Source organism: Elephantulus edwardii, unplaced genomic scaffold, assembly GCF_000299155.1.
Source record: "Elephantulus edwardii isolate Elephantulus edwardi_28Jun2011 unplaced genomic scaffold, EleEdw1.0 scaffold00088, whole genome shotgun sequence".
Lineage (NCBI taxonomy): Eukaryota > Metazoa > Chordata > Mammalia > Macroscelidea > Macroscelididae > Elephantulus > Elephantulus edwardii.
In genome coordinates this window covers 4,922,426-4,942,935 of record NW_006399838.1, presented here as the reverse complement: position 1 = coordinate 4,942,935, position 20,510 = coordinate 4,922,426, and the positions used below count along the sequence as shown (strand labels likewise).

General features: G+C 43.3%; 1 protein-coding gene across 2 annotated transcripts in view; it reads right to left on the bottom strand.

The window, feature by feature from the left end:
* Nucleotides 1-9,181, bottom strand: part of NCEH1 (neutral cholesterol ester hydrolase 1) — an 83,420-nt gene extending 74,239 nt beyond the window's left edge. For both annotated transcript variants that reach the window (XM_006890346.1, XM_006890347.1), the window contains exon 1: nucleotides 9,044-9,181. In XM_006890346.1, the coding sequence (XP_006890408.1) occupies nucleotides 9,044-9,181 (138 nt within the window). The remainder of the gene's footprint in view (nucleotides 1-9,043) is intronic.
* Nucleotides 9,182-20,510: the final 11,329 nt, after the last annotated feature.

Below are 20,510 nucleotides of genomic sequence, written 5' to 3'. Positions count from 1 at the left end.
GTTGTTTTAATTTGCATCTCTCTTAGGGCTAGGGATTTTGAGCATTTCTTCATGTGTTTGTTAGCCATCTGAATGTCGTCTTCGGTGAAGTGCGAAATGTCTTTAGATCAAGTTCAAGGTACAAGTTGAAAAGAGGATGTTATAATAAAATAAAGTAACTCTGACAGTATAAGTGTGTTTAGGGCCATATTTGTTGAAGTACATACAAATTAGGCATTGTCTTCCTTAACCTCTGCTGGGCTTCCACGGGATATGCTTTCTACAGAGGAGAGAGCTCACCTGTCAGAACTAATGCTGATGAAATTCTGCCCCTCCAGCTATCCTTAAAGCCATTCTGGTGTCGTATGCTTCAAGAAAATCTGTCAAATCAGCTTAGAATGATTGTGTTTAGGGAAATCATTAATTCATATGGAAAAATATCCTTAGAAGTCTGAGTGGCAAGAGCCAAAGTTATTTACTAGTGTTTTCAAGTTAGACTGACCTGAAAATGAGTATGCATTCCAGTTTAAAACTGCGATGAGAAAGACTGATCCACTGAAGTGTTATGTGATTGCTGGCTGAGCTGTTCTTCAAGCCACCCTTTCTCCTCGTGCACAAAGACCCCAGGAAATGCACAAAATCCCATCAGGCCACACTGAGTCTCAGTAGGTTTTATAGGATGAAAAATCATGCTCAACTTGACTGAAAGCACAGTAAATGTTGCACAGAAATACCAATTTCAGAAACCAATCATCCGCTAGCCAGTGCATAAGAGCTTGTTCAGTGTGGAGCAGATCAAGATAAGAGACCTGTAAGACAAGTTAGGCTGTGGCTCCAGTTCCCCGGGGCCCTGTTTTTACCTTTGGTTTACCTTTCATCACCATTTGTATTACCATTTAAATCATCATCTTTTCCTCCTGTGTCTGGCCACACTTCCACTTCGTGGCCTCATCACAGGCTACTGTTCCAAAATGGTGACTCTCTGGAGGTTCAGATCCACCCAGGGCTTCTTGGGAGAGAGAGGAGTAATCTCTTCCTGTGTCACGGACAGCCTCCAAAAATCCAGTGAGGGGTCAGCCAGGAGTTGGTTTGGGGTCCATGGCAATGGCTTTTATTTTTACCTCAGCTTTTCTTCACCGCATAAATTACATCTCTGTGCAGACCTATCAATTCCATTTTAGTTGTAGGAAAGCTACTTCTGAAGAGAAAACCATTTTAAATAATTTGAATGCTCCCACACCACTGACCAAAAGAAGTGCCGATTGCTGTGAAAGGGACCCCAGGAAGAGGTCCTGGAAAGGGTTGAAGGAAAATGTGGAGAAAACCATAATCATTATTAATAATAACACCACCAAAAGTATCAGGCTTGTGGGTATAACAGAGACAGGCAAAAACTCCAAGACCATGGCCTTTAGTCGTCCTCTAAGCCAAGCCTGTGGTTGTCCTTTCATCCAAACAGTAGACATCCCATAAGATGGTCAACAATGCAAGGATGAAGCCCCCTACTTAGAACCATCACCTAGAGGGCATCAAAAGGGCAGTATCTGCCCAGAAGTAAAGCTCAGAAGGCAAGGTGGTGGTGGTGGTGGTGTTGTTACCATCAAGTTGGAAGTGACTCACAGCTAACCCTCCAGCTGGTCTTCACAGGCACAAGAGACCGTCTATCTCTCTCCTTCAAAACACTTGGTGGATTTGAACTACAGGCTTTGGGGGCAGCAGCACATCTCCTTACCACTAACTAAGCCACCAGAGCTCCCGCAGAAGGCAAGAGGGGACGGGAAGGATGGACAAACTGAAATGGGAAGCCCAGGAAGGAAGTGAGAAGAGCGATGGTGCGTACAATCACTGTTACTAATAAAATGGGCATCAATTGCTGAACAGGAAATCAATTTGTTCCCTCAACTTCCCCTCGAACCGTAATACAAAGTAAAAGGAAAAAAATTATTTCTTTGCACTGGAAAAGGACAATCTGAAAATTAAATTAAGGAAACAACCCCATTTATGATACCATTAATAGCAATGAAATGCCTAGTAATGTATGCATTTTCTAGGATTTATACACTCAACAAAACAGCATGAAAAAACAACCTATTACTACCACAGACTCTGTGTAGGAAAATTATAGCACAAAGACTTGAACACTGAAGATAGACTTTCAACATAGAAGAAATATCTCTATTTGTATTTTTCCATGTGAACATTTATAGGTATGCTTAGCTTTATATTTTGATATATGCTCACTTCTGAGGATAGCTCACTTATTTCGGCTATGGACTTAGCTCTGTCTCTTATCAAACTCCGGGTTGGGTGTCTGAGACTGTCAATCTTTAAAAGAAGTGCTTTCCCATCTTTCTCCAGGTGGATTCAAACCACCAACCTTTCAGTGATCAAGTCCAATATGTTATACATTACACCACCACGGTTCTTCATTTTGATCCATTAATGAGATAATGATTTAGATATCATGAAGCCATATAATCTCATTTATATCTTATAAGCAATTTTCCAATCTTTTCCCAGTTAATATACACTCAAAATCATTTGTAAATCATTCAGCAATTTTTACCCTCTAAATAATTGGATGGCATAGAAATCATCACTTATTTTTTTAAATTTATTTACGTGTGTGTGTGTGTGTGTGTGTGTGTGTGCGCGCCTTCAAATCAGATTTGACTGGTACAGGAAGAGATGTTTCCTCCTTCTCCAGCAAAGCATCTGGTGGATTTGAACCACACACCTCTGGGATTGCAGTGCAGCTTCTTGCCACTAGGCCACCAGAGCTCGCCGAAATCATCACTTATTTTGTCTCACATACTTAGGCATGCCATCAGGAAAGGCCCATCCTTGGAAAATGACATCATACTGGGGAAAGGAGAGGGTGAGGGGAAAAGAGGAAGACCCTCAATGAGTCAGACTTGACAGTGACTGTAACCCTGTGCTCAAACCCATCAGAGATCGCCAGGATGGTAAAGAACTGGGGCCAAGTCCACGCGTGTCCTTCGATCTGTTACTGCAGTCAACTCAGCAGCACCTAACAACAGCAACACCACTGACGTCATCTCGTATTGCATCCTTGGGTTCCTCTGAAATCGTCATTCTTTTCAAAAATAGGACAGGGATGAAACGACGGAAGAAGAAATGTTGCTGGTAGTATCTCTGTTGCACAGTTCTTGTGTTTCTTAGAGCTAACTAGCCTTTTGGACTAGACAGTTGGACAAGATATTTTTAATCCTATCAAGAGTCCCTATCTTTATGGCTGCAGCTTTGCCTATATCCACGATTACTTACTTTGAAGACATTTCATCCCAGGAAACTGTGAGGTCTAAAGATCAGCACACTTCTAAGGCTTCTAAAATACTGCCAAGCTATCATCGAGAAAGTCTGTCCCTTCCTCTCCTTCCTGCTCAGTGCGTGCTGGAAGGTTTGGGGTCACACCTGTCTTTCCAGGGATACTCTACCCGTTTTCTCTTCCTTTTCCTTTAACTCTTTTGCATGACCTACACTTCACTAGCTATGCCTCTGTCTTCTCTTAAGAAACCATTTTTCCTTGTTTTGCGTAAAAAAAAAAAAAAAAGAAAGAGGTGTTCCAATTTCCATTTCCCTCCCAGACGTGTACTCAACTCACTCTCTTCACCTGCGCTTGTTCTTGTTCATACTAAGAGCAGCTGATCAATTTCGGGATTCTCCTTTCTTTATGGGAGTAAATCTTTCTCCTGTAGGGCTCCTGGGTAGGTCTGAAACAACAACCTCACTTCTAGCAGCCAAGAACTTAAGCTTTGTGCCATCAGGGCACCTTTCACCTGCAGAAAGTTTAACATTTTTGGGGAAAAAAGAATCCTGAAATCAACTTCCAGCGCTTCCTCAACTTTTCCATCTAAATGCCTGTGCAGCCTCTACTGAGCTGGTGCCCTGCATGTCGTAGTCCTGTCTCTGCTTTCCGCTGCTCAAGTCTGAGGGCTTGCCTGACATGCAAAAATTTGCCGAGAGCGAAAGTATCAACCAGTTCACCTCAGAAACTAATCCAGGCTAATGTGGAAAGGCCAACTCCTAATACCATGTGGGTAATAACAACTAGAGCAGTTTAGGGAAAAGAAACTGTCTCTGCAATTCGTTTTCTTATCTTACAGAACAGTGGTTCTCAAATTTACTTCTGCATTGAAATCAACTTGGGGAGCTTTTAAAAACACACACGCAGGATGGGGAGGGAAGAATGTCTTCAATAAATGGTGGTTTTGAAGGCTGTATTTCCACATTCAGAAAAATTAGTCATGTTTCACCGTAAACAAAACCAAAATGGACCAAAGAACTAAGCTTGCAGACTAAAACCATAGACTCTCTTCAGAACAAGCAAAGGCAACATGGCTAGACTCAGCTTTTAACCTAAAAATAATAACGGAAGTTCAAATAGCAATAGATAAATAAAACCTCTTAAAAGTTAAAAATTGTGTTCATCAAAAGACTTTACAAAAAAAAAAAAAAGACTTTACAAAAAAAAAATCATCAAAAGGTAAGTTCCTGACTGGGGAAAATTTCAGAAACGATATCTATCCAACAAGAAACTAATAACCATATAAAACGTCAACAATTCAGTAAGAAAAAGACACACAGGGTGTGTGAAGGAAATAGGAAGGATCTTCTGTGAAAACCAATGTATTCAAACTTTATAAATAAATCAGTATACATTTTTTAAAAGGCGTGCATAAACATTTCACCAAAGAGGATACTCAAATAGGCATCAGATAGATGAAAAGATGAGCTGATCATTAGCCGTCAGAGAGATGGAAATCACAACCACAGAGATACAATTTCACTCCTACTAGGATGGCTAAGGTTTAAAAAGAAGAAAGAGCATACAAATGTTGGCAAGGATATAGAAAAATTCATTGATTGGGTTGAAAAGAGTGCAAGCCCAGAGATATGAGGTTTGAATCCACCAGATGCTCTGCCGGAGAAGGAGGGACCATCTCCTCCTGTACCAGTCAGATCCAATTTGACGGTATACACACACACACACACACACACACACACACACATACAAAAAATAAAAAAATTAAAAAAAATTTTTTTAAAAAGGTCCAACTTTTGTGGAAAAGAGTGTGGTCACTCCTCAAAAGAGTGAATATACAACTACCATACAAAGCTCACTCCCATCAAGTGAATTTCAGTATTTGTCCTATCTGTGACTGAGATACTTCACTCAGTGTCATGTCCTCCAAGCTCAGCCATGTTGTGTAACGTTTTATGAGGTTCTTGGGTTTTCAGAGCTGCATAATATTCCATTATGTAAATGTACACATTTTTCCTATCCATTCATTTGTTGATGAGCACTTGGGTTGCTGCCCTCTCTTCGCTACTGTGAATAATGCAGCAATAAACATGAGTGTGGACACATGTGTCTGAGTCATGGTTCTGGTTTCTTTACACTGCCAGTAGTAGAATTTCTGGGTCCAATGATATTTCTCTTTCCAATATTTTTTTTCTTTTTCTCTTTCCAATTTTAAAGAAAGTGCCTTCTTCCTTATTGGTTGTACCATTTTACACTCCTACCAGCAGTGAACAAGAGTTCCAATCTCTCACAACCTTGCCAGCATTTGTTTGTTTTTTTTTTTTTTGCTGCCCTACTGAACTTTGCTATTATTGCTGGGGTGAGATGAGATCTCATAGTTGTTTTGATTTGCATCTCTCTGACAGCTAGAGTTTTGAACATTTCTTCATGTGTTGGCCAACTAAATGTCTTCTTTGGTGAAGTGTCTCTTCATATCCTGTACCCATTTTGCAATTTTGTTATTTTTTTCTCTTTGAGGTGCTAGAGTATTCTAGAAATTGTAGATATGAGTTCCTTATCAGATATGTCATTGCCAAATGTTCTTTCTCAGTTTGTGGCTTTCATTTTTACCCTTTCTACAGTGCATACATCAACAGATGGAACTTGAAGGCATTATGCTCATAAAAACAAGCCAATCACAGAAGAACAAATACTGTACGGCCTCAATTCAAATGACCTTAATTTGGGGTTCAAATCCACCAGTTGCTCAGAGGGAGAAAGATAGGCAATTCCCTCCTATGCAATTTACCGCCTCTGAAAACCTGCTGGGGTGCCAGCTAGGGATTGGTGCTGACTCAAGGGCGTACAACAACATTTCTATAAAAAGAGTAAGAAAAGTGAACTATATTTAGAGAATAGTTTATTAATGGCTACCAGCAATGGCGGACAGGGGCAGTTTACAGTTCGGAAAAAAATCATTTATTAAGGGTAGGGCTGAATAGCAGGTTAAGTTCATGTAATTGTTGCTAATAAATTTTACACCTGCAAAAAGTGAAACTGGTAAAAATTATGCCACAGATACTCTCACAATGGCCCTGGCCTCCCCCTCCTCCTCCTCCCCAAACAAAAAGCTGCTGCGGCCTCTTATACACAACCAAATACCACATGAGAGCTGGCTCTTCTGTCTGGAGGTGGTGGCTCCTGGGATCACAGGACCGTTCAGCCAACTGGTTGAACTACATTTTTTGTCCTGGTTTACTCCCTAGCTGCTTGCCTAGAGCTTTTGGTCTTAAATGGTCACAAGCAGCCCTCCAAGGCACAAAAGGTCTCTTTTCACCTGGAGCACCAGAGGAAGGAGAGTCAGGAAGAGAAGATATGGGATGTGTTACCGATCGCCTCCACACACAGCTGCCTCTCGTTGTCCGGAAACTAGAACCAGAAGGTGCCTGGCTATTCATACCGTGTATTTTCAACAAAGATTCCACAGAAGAATCCTGATTAAAACAGGAAAATGCAAAGCAGAAACTGCAAATTCCATACTTTCTGGAGCCACTGAAGATAAATGAACCCCTGAAACTATTTGCCTAAGATACTCTTACATCTTAAAGCCAAAAATACCCTCTGAAGTCTCCTTAAAATCAAACAGTTTAGCTTAGTTACTGGCTAAAAAAGGTCTGACAAGGGCACTGTGCTCTTCTGAAGAGCTATCTCCAATGGGATCAAATAGATAAAAACATAAAAAGACTGGACAGGGCAGTAGGAACAATAGCTTTGTAAATTATTACCTAACTTGGGAAGGACTGAACAGTATTATGCTAAGTGAACTAACTCAGTCCCACAAGGATAAATATTGTATAAGATTATTGTAGAATGAGTATAAGGATCCAGGAGGGGTGGGAGAGGCTGGAAGCAGAGGGATGTGGATGTGCAGGGGAAAGGGGAGATTAATCATTGGGTTGTACAATTTGATGTGGGGGTGAGGGATATTGAAAGAATGTGTTCAAATTTGTATTAGAAGTTTGTAAACAAACTAATGAAAAGAAAAGTCAACTCGGGGAGGGGGAAGGGAAGGAGAGGGGTTAAAATGTGCAACAATGAATGAATGAAAATCTAATTTTTCTGTAAGCTTTTCTTAAAATGACAATTAAAATAAAAAATTGTATTTAAAAAGGCGGGGGGAAAGACTGGGTAGGAATTTTAGGAGTAACTGAGTTTATGTTAGCAGGGCAGGAACCACTCAGAAAAGGTAAGTGAGAAGGGTCGCATAGCTGGAAGAACAAGTCTTCGGTGCCACTGAGCAATAAATGCCGAAACTGTTCTGTATAATCTGCTGTGTACTTTCTCCACCAGGAAATGTAAAAGAGAAAAGAAAACTGATGCCTCTGTCCTACCCCGAGACTGAAGCTGATAAAGGGTGTGACCTGGCCATTCTGAGCTCTCAAGTTCCCTGGTGGTTCTAAGGAAGTCTACGTCTCTCCCTTTTCCCAACACGAGATCTTCATCTCAGGTTATTTCTATAAACTCGTTTTTCCAGGAATGACAACAAGAGATTGGGGTGAGAGGGAATGCCGATTTTCCTACAAGGTTTCTATTCCCTTTCCCTGATCTCTGTAGGATTGCACAGCCTGCTTTGAGACACCCCCCCTCCCAGTCTATTGTAAGCACGTTTCAATACCCTGGATTTGCTTTCCTTAGTTCGACCACATTCTTCCTTTTGAAGGAGGTCTCTGCTGTTGATGGGGAAGAGATCCCCATCCTTCTTATGTCCTATAATGTTGAAAAGGAGGAAGAAAAGCCAGTCCCTTCTCTAGTCTTGTTCCAGAAAAGGCAATGTTCAGGGAGAAAACCCTGCAAACCTCTGCCTTCCCCCATCCAGTGACGTCCTTTGGGAAGAAACCCTTCTAAACTCTGGAACCCAACGTGTTTACCTGGTGGGTTATGAGTTTAGGTCAGCTGGCTGCACGGAAACGCTGCCCAATCACAGGGCTCTGTCTTGGCTGCAGACTGTATTTCAGACTCTCTGCCAATAATGTCTCTTAACATGGGCTAAACCAGAGATACGTTCCTGTCTAGCAAGTGGGAGAAATTGACATCTATAATACAGGAGGAGAAATGCAAGCCTGCCAGCGAAAGTCAGGGCATCTCGGCACCGGCAAAGTCCCTCTCCTGGACAGCCAGGGCCGCACAGTAACGCCGCAGAGAAGGCAGAACACAGGGCTGCCTGCAAACCGGAGGCCGATGCTGCCCGCTTCTCTGGCCTCTTCTCTCGGGCTGAGCTCAGAGGTGCCACGGGGGCGATGGCAGATGCGAGCGGCTCCTCGAAGGCCCGGAGGAGCCCCGCTCTGCGGCCCCAAGAACCGAGAGCTCCAGAGCCAGGCGCCTCCGGAGATGGCCGGTGCCCGTTTGAAGGTGGATGCATTCCCCAGAGTCACAGCCTGTTTTCCCCAAGCCTTCCTAAAACATTTCTCTCATAAGGAAAGGAACATGGGAGGGGTGGGGGGAGAAATAGTCTTAACAAGCGGATTGTGCTTGTTGACGCTCCAAATCGAGACAGAGGGGGCTGGTGAGAACAGACTTGGGGTTCCAGCCAAGCATTTCAGGGTCCCCATCGCCAAGCAGCCGGCGAGGAGGCCAAGGCGAGACCCCCCCCCCCAAATGCCCCTGAGCCACCTTACAAAGCGATCGCCTGGCTGCATTACAGAGACTGTCTATTCTCGGGGCCTCGGCCCGGAAAGCTCGCCTCCCCTTCGCGCAGCGCCCGGGAGAAGGGAGAGGGGAGCGGCGCGCGCCGCGTCTCACCACTTGCTGTGCGCCCCGGAAGGTCGCGTCCAGCAGCATCAGCCTCCAGGGGTCAGCGATGGAGCCGGGGAGGGGGATGTAGACGTAGTAGGCGGCCAGCGCCACCAGGGCGGCGAGCAGGACGCAGGACGAGCGCATGGTGCCCAGACGCCGGAGCGGCCGCGGACCCGCAGCAAGGCGCCGACCCCAGGCAGGCGCAGCGCGAGCCGGCACCTCCGGCAGGTTTCCACCCGGCTCCCGGCCAGGGCCTGGTTTCTTCTGCGCCCAGGAGCCAATCAGAGACGGGGTCGGGAGGAAGTCGGGGCGCTCACGTGCCCCCGCCCGGGTGTCCTTGCGGAGCGTGGCAGCCTCTCCAGGTCCGAGAGCGCAGCGGCTGCTCACAGCGGGCTCTGGAGGTCGCAGGTCTGCGTTGCAGCCTCGAGAAGGCGGCCTCCCTCCCGGTGGGACCTCAGGGAAACCGGAGTGGGTTCAAGGGGCTGCGGCTCCCTCCAAAGCACGTGGGTGGTTCTGATGCAAAGGGAAAATACTGATGAGGAAGAGAAGAAATTGTCTTCTAAACATAGACTTGCAAGGGAATGTAAGCTGTAGCTATACTGTAGATAAAAGAAGACAATGACAAGTTCTTTTTTTTTTTCTTGTGGACCTATTTTCGTTTTCTTTTTTTAAAATTTATTATTAATATCAATGAAAATTTACAGAGACTTTGGATTTCCATTCATTCATTGTGGCACTTTTCTCCCGTCCCAACCCTTCCCCCTAGTGCACTACCCTCTTGGAAAAGTAAAAGAAAAATTCTTTCATTGTTTTACAATCCCTTCCCCCATGTCTACTCCACTATACAGCCTTCGCCCTGGACTCCTGTCATTACAAATATACCTAATAATTTTCCCTCTTAAACAGTTTTCTCCCTCATCTGTTTCAAAGCAGTATACATTATTGAACCCATCCTTCTCAGTCTCCTCCCAACCTCAAGGTCAGTCCTGTCTTACAACTGTGGCACTATGCAGTATTTGTCCTTTTGTGACTGAGGTATTTCACTCCGCATAATGTCCTCCAGGGTAATGTTGAGTAATATTTCATGAGTTCCTTATTTTTCAATGCAGCGTAGTATTCAATTGTGTGAGTATACCAGAGCTTCTCTATCCATTCATTTGTTGATGGGCACTTAGGTTGTTTCCAGCTCCTTGCTATTGTGAACAAAGCTTAGATGTCAGAATGACATCTTGTAGCTCACGCAGGGGGCCCCTGGTGGTGGTGTGGTTAAGTGCGATGGAAAAGCAACTGACTGTGGATTATGATAATGTCTAATAGAAGGAGATTTCCCAGAACCCTTAACTGTGCTTGTTGGAAACCTATACGCAGACCAAGATGCTATTGTCAGAACAGAGCAAAGGGACACTGCATGGTTTAAAATCAGGGAAGGTATGAGTTGGTACTGGTCAGGGCTGTAGCCTCGCTCCACACTTGTTCAATCTGCACGCTGAGTAAATCCTTCCAGAGGCCAGACTTGAAGAAGAATGTGCCGTCAGGAACAGAGAAAGACAATCTGTATGCTGAGCAAATAATTTGAGAAGCCAAACTGCATGAAGAAGGTGGTGAGGTCAGGACTGGAAGATGACCCTAACAGTCCATTCCGTTGGATTGTTAGGAAGATGTTGCTCTTGTTAAGATGGCACAACTTTGGTGCTAGAAATGGAGACTTGAAACACTAATGAAGTTCTAAGACTATCGCCTTCCATACGATTACACTCCAACATTAACAAAACTCTTCACAACTAGATCAACAAGCAGCTTGAGGCTAAATGGAGAAAGATTCTGATTGTCAAATAATTTCATTCTTCTTGGAGAGGACATCTAGTCGTATTGCCTTAAGCAAATCTGTAGCAAAGGGACTGCTGAAGAACAAGGCTGTGACTTTGATGACCAAAGTGCTCCTCACCCAAGCCAAAGTATTTTCAGTTGCCTCACAGGCTTGTGAAATTTGTAAGTGAAAAAAGAAAAACAAAGAAGAATTGATGGAAATAGGGAAGGGAAAAGAAACGATGATAATTTTCAGTAGGTTTTAGAATTTTGCTTTAACTGAGACCAGTTTGACATAAGCTCTAACACTTTTCTTACTTGTTCTCACTACTTTATTCATTCAACAAATAAGCCTAGCTTACTACATACCAAGCACAACTGTTGCTATTGTTAATTGCCACTGTCAACCCCTGACTCATGGTGACCTGCCTTCAGCTTGATTGGAATCCATCCACAATGAAACAAAGCACTGTGTGGCCCTGTGCAATCCCAGCATTGATTGCAGTTCAGACCCTTGTGATCCGTAGGGATGTTCAGTCTTTTCTGACATCCATCTCGTTCAGTCTTTTCTGACATCCATCTCCTCTTTTCTTCCCTTTCTGTCTTTGTAATGACCTTTTGCATTCTTCCTACATGTTGTTCTTGATAACTTCCCACAGCTCCTCTGGCCTTCATTCATTAGTGTTCAAGGCCTCAACTCCCTTCCGAGAAGGTTTTTAAATTCAGGTGGGATAGACTCAAGGTCAAATTTTGATCGTTGCTGTGTCTTTAATTTCAATTTCTTTAGCTTGAGTTTGAATTTGCATATGAGTAGCTGATGGTTCCACAATTCACACCTGGCCTACATTTCACAGCTGATATTGAGCTTCTCCAGTGATTCTTTCAACAGATGTACTCACTCTGATTCCTTTTTTTTTATAATCATAATTGACATTTTTAATATGGCTCACGATTCTTACAAGATTTGAATCTGCTGTGCACAGGGTTCCTACCAGTCAGAGTCAATTGGAGGACACCTAACTAACAACAGGAGATAACTAAGCCAAGTACTAAACATACAATTAGTCAATTAACGAGAATGTCTTACCCTGACACTAAACCTCCAAATTAAGAAACAAAAAATCCTAGGGGAGCTCTGGTGGCCTAGTGGCAAGAAGCTGCAACTGCAATCCCCGAGACTCATGGTTCAAATCCACCAGATCCTCTGCCGGGAAAGGAGGGAAAATCTCCTCCTGTACCAGTCAGATCTGATCTGACGGTACACAGACACACATACACAAAATAAAAATTAAAAAATTAAAAAAAAAGAAACAAAAATCCTGTCATATTGTACATAGAGCATATATTCTTTTCTTCCATCATTGTAGTTAGTATATTTATCACAGAAATTTTGATGATTCAACTTTTTTTTGCAGTCCTTCCTTCCTTATCTCTTTTTTTTAATTAGTTTATTTATTTTTTCATTTCAATGAACATCTACAGAGATTTTGGAATTCCATTCATTCATTGTTGCACCCTTCTCCCCGCCCACCCCTCCACCCCGTTTGCTCCTCTCCCCGAAAAGCAAAAGAAAAACTCCCTCATTGGTACACAATCCCCCCCCCCCCACATCCCCCAACCCCAAATATAATCCACTCTGCAACCCTCATTCCGTACTCTTATGATAAACTCTGATTCCTTTGCAGGCCATCAAGTGAGGTGCATGTGTAGAGTTGCTGCTTGTGTTTCTTATAAAAGGTATTTGTACTGACTAAAACGTGTAAGACACTACACAACATAGATGAGTCTGGAAGATATTATGCTGAGTGAAAAATCTCAGTCACGAAAGGACAAAATAACTGCATAAGACCACTGTTCTAAAACAGGATTGTGAGGAGTGGAGAGCAGGAAAAGAGTGGCTAGAAAACACTGCACTGGAACAGTTGAGGGAAAGCACTGTCTGAAAGGAATGTATGATTAGGTATCAAATGGATGACAATTAAGACCTCGGAACAAAGGGGAGCTCTGGTGGCCTAGTGGCAAGGAGCTGCAACTACAATCCCACAGGTACACGGTTCGAATCCACCAGATGCTCTGCCGGGAAAAGGAGGAACAATCTCCTCCTGTACCAGTCAGATCTGATTTGACGGTACAATCACACACACAAAAAAAATAAAAATAAAAATAAATTGAAAAGCAATAAAAAAAAAACACAAAAACAACCCCGGAACAAGTGCATTAGGGGGAAGGATGAGGGCGAGGAAAATACGTATCATTGAATGAGTGAAAACCAAACTTTCCGGTAGGGCTCTGTGATGCTCTCAGTATAACGTGTTCTAATGCAGATGCGCAGGGGACCATTGGGTTTCGCTCACTCACTGTTACCCAGGTGGTTCTGACTCCTGGTCCACCTTCAACTCACCCCTGAGTTTTCAAGGCAGGGATTCTTTTTCTCCCCGCCTCCTCCCATTAGCAGTGTTTATTTATCTTTCCTCAGTCAAACCCTGAGCCAATCGCTTTCCCCAGGCTGCTGGGGAAGTTTACAGGGAAGGGAACACAAAGGGTAGACGAGGCAGGGGAGAGAAAACCAACTCACTATGGGAGGTGGAGGATCAGAGAGGCCACCGTCAGGCACAAGAGCCCCCTGGCCTCTGAGAGGGCACAGCCCAGAATGGTGGAGGAGAAGAGCTGCTGCTTCGGAGATGATTCCTGGCGTCACCAACGAGGAGGCTGCGAACACAGTCCCCATCCTGTCTCCAGAGCTGCCCCTCCAGCCGCGGCCGCCCCAGGCCCAGTGAACGTGGCTGCTGCGTCAATATCCCTTGAGATGGTGCTGGTGTGGAAGCTGTGACGGGGATAAATGAAATCCAGGAACGTGGGGCTGTCAAACAGCTGCAGGTCTCATCTCTGTGACTCTGTTTCAGGACCACTGCAGACCACGGACGGCTCAGCAGCTGAGAGGCCTCCTGACCAGGGAAGGGGTGGAGACACACGTGGTGCAGGTACACATTTTCAGGGGTGAGTGGCAGGAAAGCTGCTCCCAGTGCAGAGACGACGGAGAGGGGAGGGGGCAAGGTGGGGATTCTTAATGGGAGGAGGCTGTCCGTCTTTTTCTGTCAGAGCCACTGGTGGATTTGAACTACCAAAACAACGTGCCTTTTTATTGGTAGCAGAGCATGCCACAGATTAGACCACCAGAACTCCTAATGGAGAAGCCCAGCAAGTCACTGGATTTTGAGGTTTGAAATTTACAGGAGTCAGGGCTGCACGCAGAAACAGCCGAGATAAGAGACCGCATTGCCATAATCTATCAGGCCGTTGAGTTATAATACAAAGTGTATGATAAAAATGTATTGCCTGGGATTATAAAAAAGAGTAGGATGGCCACCACTAAGCTCTCGGAATTCATCAGTGGATCTCTCAAGGAAAGGTGGGAAGTCTTCTCTGTAAAGCTTTACAGTTTTAGAAGCACAAGGGAGGTTTACAATGAGTAAGAATTGACTCAAAAGCAATGGGTTGGGTTTGGGATTATAGTAGTGTACCTAGTAATACCATGATTGTGAACTGAAAAATCACTGCTTCAAAGCCACCATGGGAGAAAGATGTGCAGTCCATTCCAGAAGGATCCAGCCTGGAATCACCAGAAGGCAGTTCTACTCTGTCCGAGAGGATCACTGTGAGTTCACATTTACTCCATGGGCGTTGAGTTATAATATAGAATTCAAACTATGTTACCAGGGGTACAACGGATAGACATCACTGATAGGTAGGAAGCATCAAACCACTGATGCAAAAGTTGGGAGCTGTCTTTGATTGGTCCTTGACTAATGTCTCCTTGTTACTATGTGCCATTGAGTTGCTTGCAACTCATAATGACTCCATGTACAAGAACCTGAAACCCTGCTCTATCCTGTGCCAACCTCACCATCTCCGACACACCTACTCCCATTACCCTAATCACGGAATTGATCCATCTCATCAAGGGTCTTCCTCTCTTGTGCTGTCCCTCACCCTCCCAAGCATGGCTCCAAGGATTGGTTCCTCTTTGCAATATGTCCAAAGTACGTCAGATGAAATTCTTTCCTCCAAGGAGCAGCCTGGTTGCACCCTCTCCAGGACAAGCCTGTCTGTTCTTAGCGACCTATAGCATTTTAATTCGCTGCTTTTACTGAACCAAATTAGCACAGCTTTCTTCTTAGTCTTTATAGCATAGTAGGTTTATTGTTCAGTATAGCTTCCCTAGGCTTTGACCTTCCGCACATGGCTGGGTGAGGATATGCAAATGGGATGTGGAGGCTCGTGAGAGAATTGGTTAGTCTTCCATCCTACTAGGCTTAAATTGAGCAGATTCTGATGCAGATGGTGGAAACATAATTACCAGCAAGAAAGAAGATAATTCAGTGTGTATCCTTGGGGCCAGAGAGTCCTGCATGAGTCAGACTAGGACCCAGAAGCAGTAGTAGTAGAAAACTAGAGATTAATGTGAGACAGAACTGACTTGGGACTTCTATCACATGAAACCAGAGTCAGGGATCCATGATCAAGCTTACCAGAGAACTAGGAGAATGATGCCATGATTGACAGGAAAGAGAGGTCTCCAAAAATACAGACCTAAAGCTGAGACACTGTGAGCCGCCTTAAGAAGCACTGAAGCTTGTTTCCAACTTCTCTTACAAACTTCATCAACAGGAGTGTGATTCTGTAAGTTCTGTGTGGCCATTGCAAGGGATTAGTGGACCCAGGGGGTAAAGAGAGCAACTAGAGCCCTAGGAGGGGATGGTGAGTGTTAGAATTGACAGGAGTAACTGGCCTGGGTGTGCAGCTTGTCTGATCGCATGGAAATGGGTTCTGTGCTGCGGAAGTTGTTGATGTTGATAGGGACCGTTCCTCCTTCTGGAGTTAGTGAAGGTTTGTTGAGGCTGCTCTCATATCACTCATCTTCTTTTCATAGTTTTAGTCTGGACGCATCATTAACAATAGTGCACACAGCAACATGCAAGCCTCCTCTGGCAGATAGATAGGTGGTAAAAAATTTTTTTTAAAAACCCGAAAAACAGATGGATCGGTGGTGGTTGTGGGTGAAATGTATTAGCCAGACATCAAAACCTCTAATCTCCCACATAATAGAAAATCTACTACTGAATCACCAGTATCCTTTAACAACACAAAGCATATAAAGTATACAATGAAAAGACTGTGATAAAGCACATAAAAGTCTGCTAAGGGTTTTTCATTTACTCTCAACTGTATTTAACAACATTCTTAGCAATCCAGTCTAAAGGCAATGTTAATTTGATTAGAACAAAATCACTGCATGATATTTTCAAAGAAAACTAGCTTGTAAATGATTCTATTTCTGTGTGTGTGCCTAATTTACTTAACACCCTTGACTGATTGTGGTTTGATGTGCATCCTTGATCTTGTCAATCAGTATGTAAAGTGATACGCTACTTGAAAGGTAAATTCCCTAAGCTGATTGACCATAGAGGTATTATACTCACTTACAACAGAATAGTTTTGCTTGTGTTCAAAGAGCAAAAGAAGTTTTTCCTTTCCTTGTAACAATCCATTTATTTCAGGGAGCTCTGGTGGTCTAGTCGGTAAGCAGTTGTGTTGCCAATCTGACAGCAGATAATATGACTATACCAGTTTCTTCCTATGTGATTTATAAACTCTGAAAACATGCTGGTGGACCAGCTATGGAGTGGATTCCAACCCAACAGCACATAAAAGCGACGATATCCAGTTATTTTTTTCCTCCAAAATATTTATGATTGGCGAGCTCTGGTGGCCTAGTGGCAGGAAACTGCACTGCAATCTCAGAGGGGCGCAGTTCAAATCCACCAGATGCTCTGCTGAAGAAGGAGGAACAATCGCCTCCTGTACCAGTCAGATCCAATTTGATGGTACACACATAAAAAAAAAAATTTAAAAAAAACAAAAACAAAATATTTATGATTTTTTTATGGAAAATTGGGTAGGCAGCTGGAATGGAGTGAATTGTGTCTCCCCTCCCCCAAATATATGTCAATTTGGATGGGCCATAATTCTCAGTGGTCCCATAGTTATGTAATGAAGTATTTGGTCGTTATATAATTATGTCATCACACCCATGATGTGACTTGGTGTGATCACCCAGTCAATCAATTTTCAAAGGGGTTAGAGTATGACACAATATTCTTACTCAGTTCAGAGCTCTGATCTGATAACTGACCATGCATGTGCCCCCTAGATTACCTTAGATTAATTAGGGGACTCATGTCCACTGCTGTGTAGATGATGCCCCCCCCCCCAAGTCAGGCTTTTTGTCTTTGGATTGACATCTGATCTGTAAATGCAGGCTGATGGGAAATGGGGTGGGTAGCACATGAATCTTCCCTAATGACATAACTGACTGATGACCTTTGAGAAATAATACTGCCTTTGTTTTGCGGCTCACAAGAATGGCTGCGCTGTTCAGATTTTATGCTGAGTAGGAGGAGAGGGAATATGGGGAGGAGTGTGGTCCCTGAGGAGCAATCTTCTTGTGATTAACTGCCTCTGAAAACCCATTGGAGGGTCAGCTATGGGTTATTTCCAACTCGATGGACAACAACAACAACAACATGGTCCTTGCTGGACTAGACGTGTTTTGCATTGACATAAGCCTGGCACTGCCCAAAGAATGAAGACATCAAGCTAACACAAAAGTTATCATGATTTGGATAAGAAAGAGAATTTACTAAAATGTGACAACACACTAATCAGAAACTCGAGTTGTGTAGTCTGTAGTGAATTGACTTATTAACCCAAAAGCTGAGAGTCGGTGACAGTTAAAATTCAGCAGCAGCTCCTCCGGAGAAAGATGAGAAGTTTCCTCCTCGCGTGATTTGCAGCCTTGAAGGATCAATGTATGTCCAAACCAACTTAATTGCAATGAGAGACGGGGTGAGACAACCAGGATGTGATTTTGTTAAAACCTGACACACATCCTTGCTGTTACTGTTGTTATGTGCGAGGTGACCCGTCAGAACTAACTATAGCCAACCCTCCAGCAGAAGCTGTGCATTGCACAGAAGGAGACTCGGCATCCTTTTCCCGCTGGCCGGTTGATGTATTCCAAACAGCTTGCCTTCAGGATAGCAGTGCAACTCCTTACCCACTAGGCCATCAGAGGCCCCACAAATCCCTGGACTTTATGATTCAATCTGCTTAAAGCATTGCATGAAGTAACTTGCAAAGTTCGTTTACCACGTTTTGCCAGTGTGTGACACTATTTGTGATTCCTATCACGAAGTTGTGGTGTGTAAGTAAAGTGTGTCTGAGTGAGGACACGGTCTTTCTGATCACTTGCGATGCATCTGAGAGCTGGATAATGAATAAGGATGGCAGAAAAAGAATTGACACCTTTGAGCTGTGGTGTTGGAGAAGATCCCTGAACATCCCATGGACAGACAAGAGGACAAACAAATACATCGTGGATAGAGTGCCGTTGAAGTTTTCTTTCGAGGCAAGGATGACAAGGCTTCACCTCACATACTTCAGGCATGTTGCTAGGATGGGCTATTTCTTGGAGAAGGAGGGTCACTGAAGGAGAGGAAGACCCTTAATGAAGTGGATTGACAAGGTGACTGCAACAGTGGGCTCTAGTGTGTCAGAAGTATGAAGATGGCACAGGATATGACAGGGTTCAGATCTATATTGTTCATAGGGTCCTTATGAGATGTACTGGACTTGAAGGTACCTAACGACAACAACAACAACAACAACAATCAGGTAGACCAGGCATGTGCAAGGTGCTGCCTGCTGCAGAGTCCAAGTTAGAAAACACTTGACCTGGTACGGCTGTGGTTACAGCACCAGCTGCTGACCTAAAGACTGGTGTTTGAACCCACCAGGTGCCTTCCTGGAGAAAGATGTTTGATTTACAAAGTCTTACAGTTTTGGAAATGCTCTGTTGCAGTTCTACTCTGTTCTGTAGCCTCTGTCCTAGAAACTTGCTGTGTGGTGGTGGTGGTTGTTTGCTGCTGAGTTGAGTAGGATTCACAGTGCAGTGAGAACAATGGGCTTGAACCCTGTTCTATCCTGTACCGTCCTCACTCATCTCTGACACACCCATTGCTGCCTTCACTGTGTCTGTCAGTCCATCTCGTTGAGGGACTTTCTCTTTTTTGCTGCCCTTTGAACTTTCCTAGGAGTGTCGCTTTCCGAGAATTACTCTCCACCTAGCAACACGCCCAACACACCCAAAGTAGATGAGATGAAGATTTCACTCCCCTCACCTATAAGGAACACTCTGAATCTTCTCCGAGATACATCTCTTTGCTCTTTTGCCAGCTCAGGGCGTACTCACTACTTATCTACACCACCACAGCCCTTCTCCGACACCAGAAGGCATCACTTTTTCTTCTGTCCTCCTTACTTGTACAGGACCATTAGAATCAACTGCACAGCAAAGTCTGATTTGGGTCTGATCAAAGTAAAATGGCTCATACAGAAGCCAATGTCTTAACTTCTGCTTCTGGTTGATAGGCTGTTAATCTCTACATAATTCCAAACCTGTAACTAAGGAATGTTTGCTCTGTGGTTGTTCCATAGGGAAGACATCAGCATGTTCAAATAGGGTTTGTGGGGTTTTGTTTTTTTATTTCTCTCTGTTTCCCCCCTTTTAAAATTTAAATTTATTATTAATTTCAGTAAAAATTTACAGAGACTTTGGATTTCCATTCATTCATTGTTGCACTTTTGCTTCTGGTTGATAGGCTGTTAATCTCTACATAATTCCAAACCTGTAACTAAGGAATGTTTGCTCTGTGGTTGTTCCATAGGGAAGACATCAGCATGTTCAAATAGGGTTTGTGGGGTTTTGTTTTTTTATTTCTCTCTGTTTCCCCCCTTTTTAAATTTAAATTTATTATTAATTTCAGTAAAAATTTACAGAGACTTTGGATTTCCATTCATTCATTGTTGCACTTTTTTCCCTTCCCAACCTTCCACCTTAGTGCACTACCCTCTTGGAAAAGTAGAAGAAAAATTCTTTTCATTGTTTTTTTGTTTTCTTTTGTTTGGGTTTTTTTTCTCTATATAATTTTTTCATTCTCATAAAGCCTTATAATCATATAATTTACAAATCTGTGCCAATAATACAGCTCCTCTACCATAATCATTTTTATGAGGTGGTATAAGCACCTTTACCAGTCACATAAATATAAGTAGATGAACATTGTTTAATAGCTCTTTTGATACAATCCTGAAGACTTTTGTCTCTGACGACAAAAAAGTTAAAATCAAAGTCACTACATCCATCATGCTGACTTTTAAAAGCATGTGACATGGCAGATCTTGTCTACAGTGTGAGAAGTGTTATACATTCTTTATTTGCTATCATATACAAACCACACTGAATTGCTTTTTGTTATTCAAAAGGCAACATCTTAGATACAGGGAATTTGAATTCCATTAACATAGTCAAGGGCAAGTAGATAAAGTCTTGCTACTTTATCTCTAGCCCTTGCATTTAAAGAGGCTGATAAATAGAAATTGAAGTAGGTGAGGTGTGTTCTGTTCCGTGTGACAGTAAAGATATCTTTGTTTTTAAATAAAATTCGTATAATCAGTTATGTTGTTGTTGTTGTTATGTGCCGTTGAGTCCTTTGCGACTCATTGCCACTCATAGCGACCCTGTGTACAACAGCCCTAAACCCTGCTC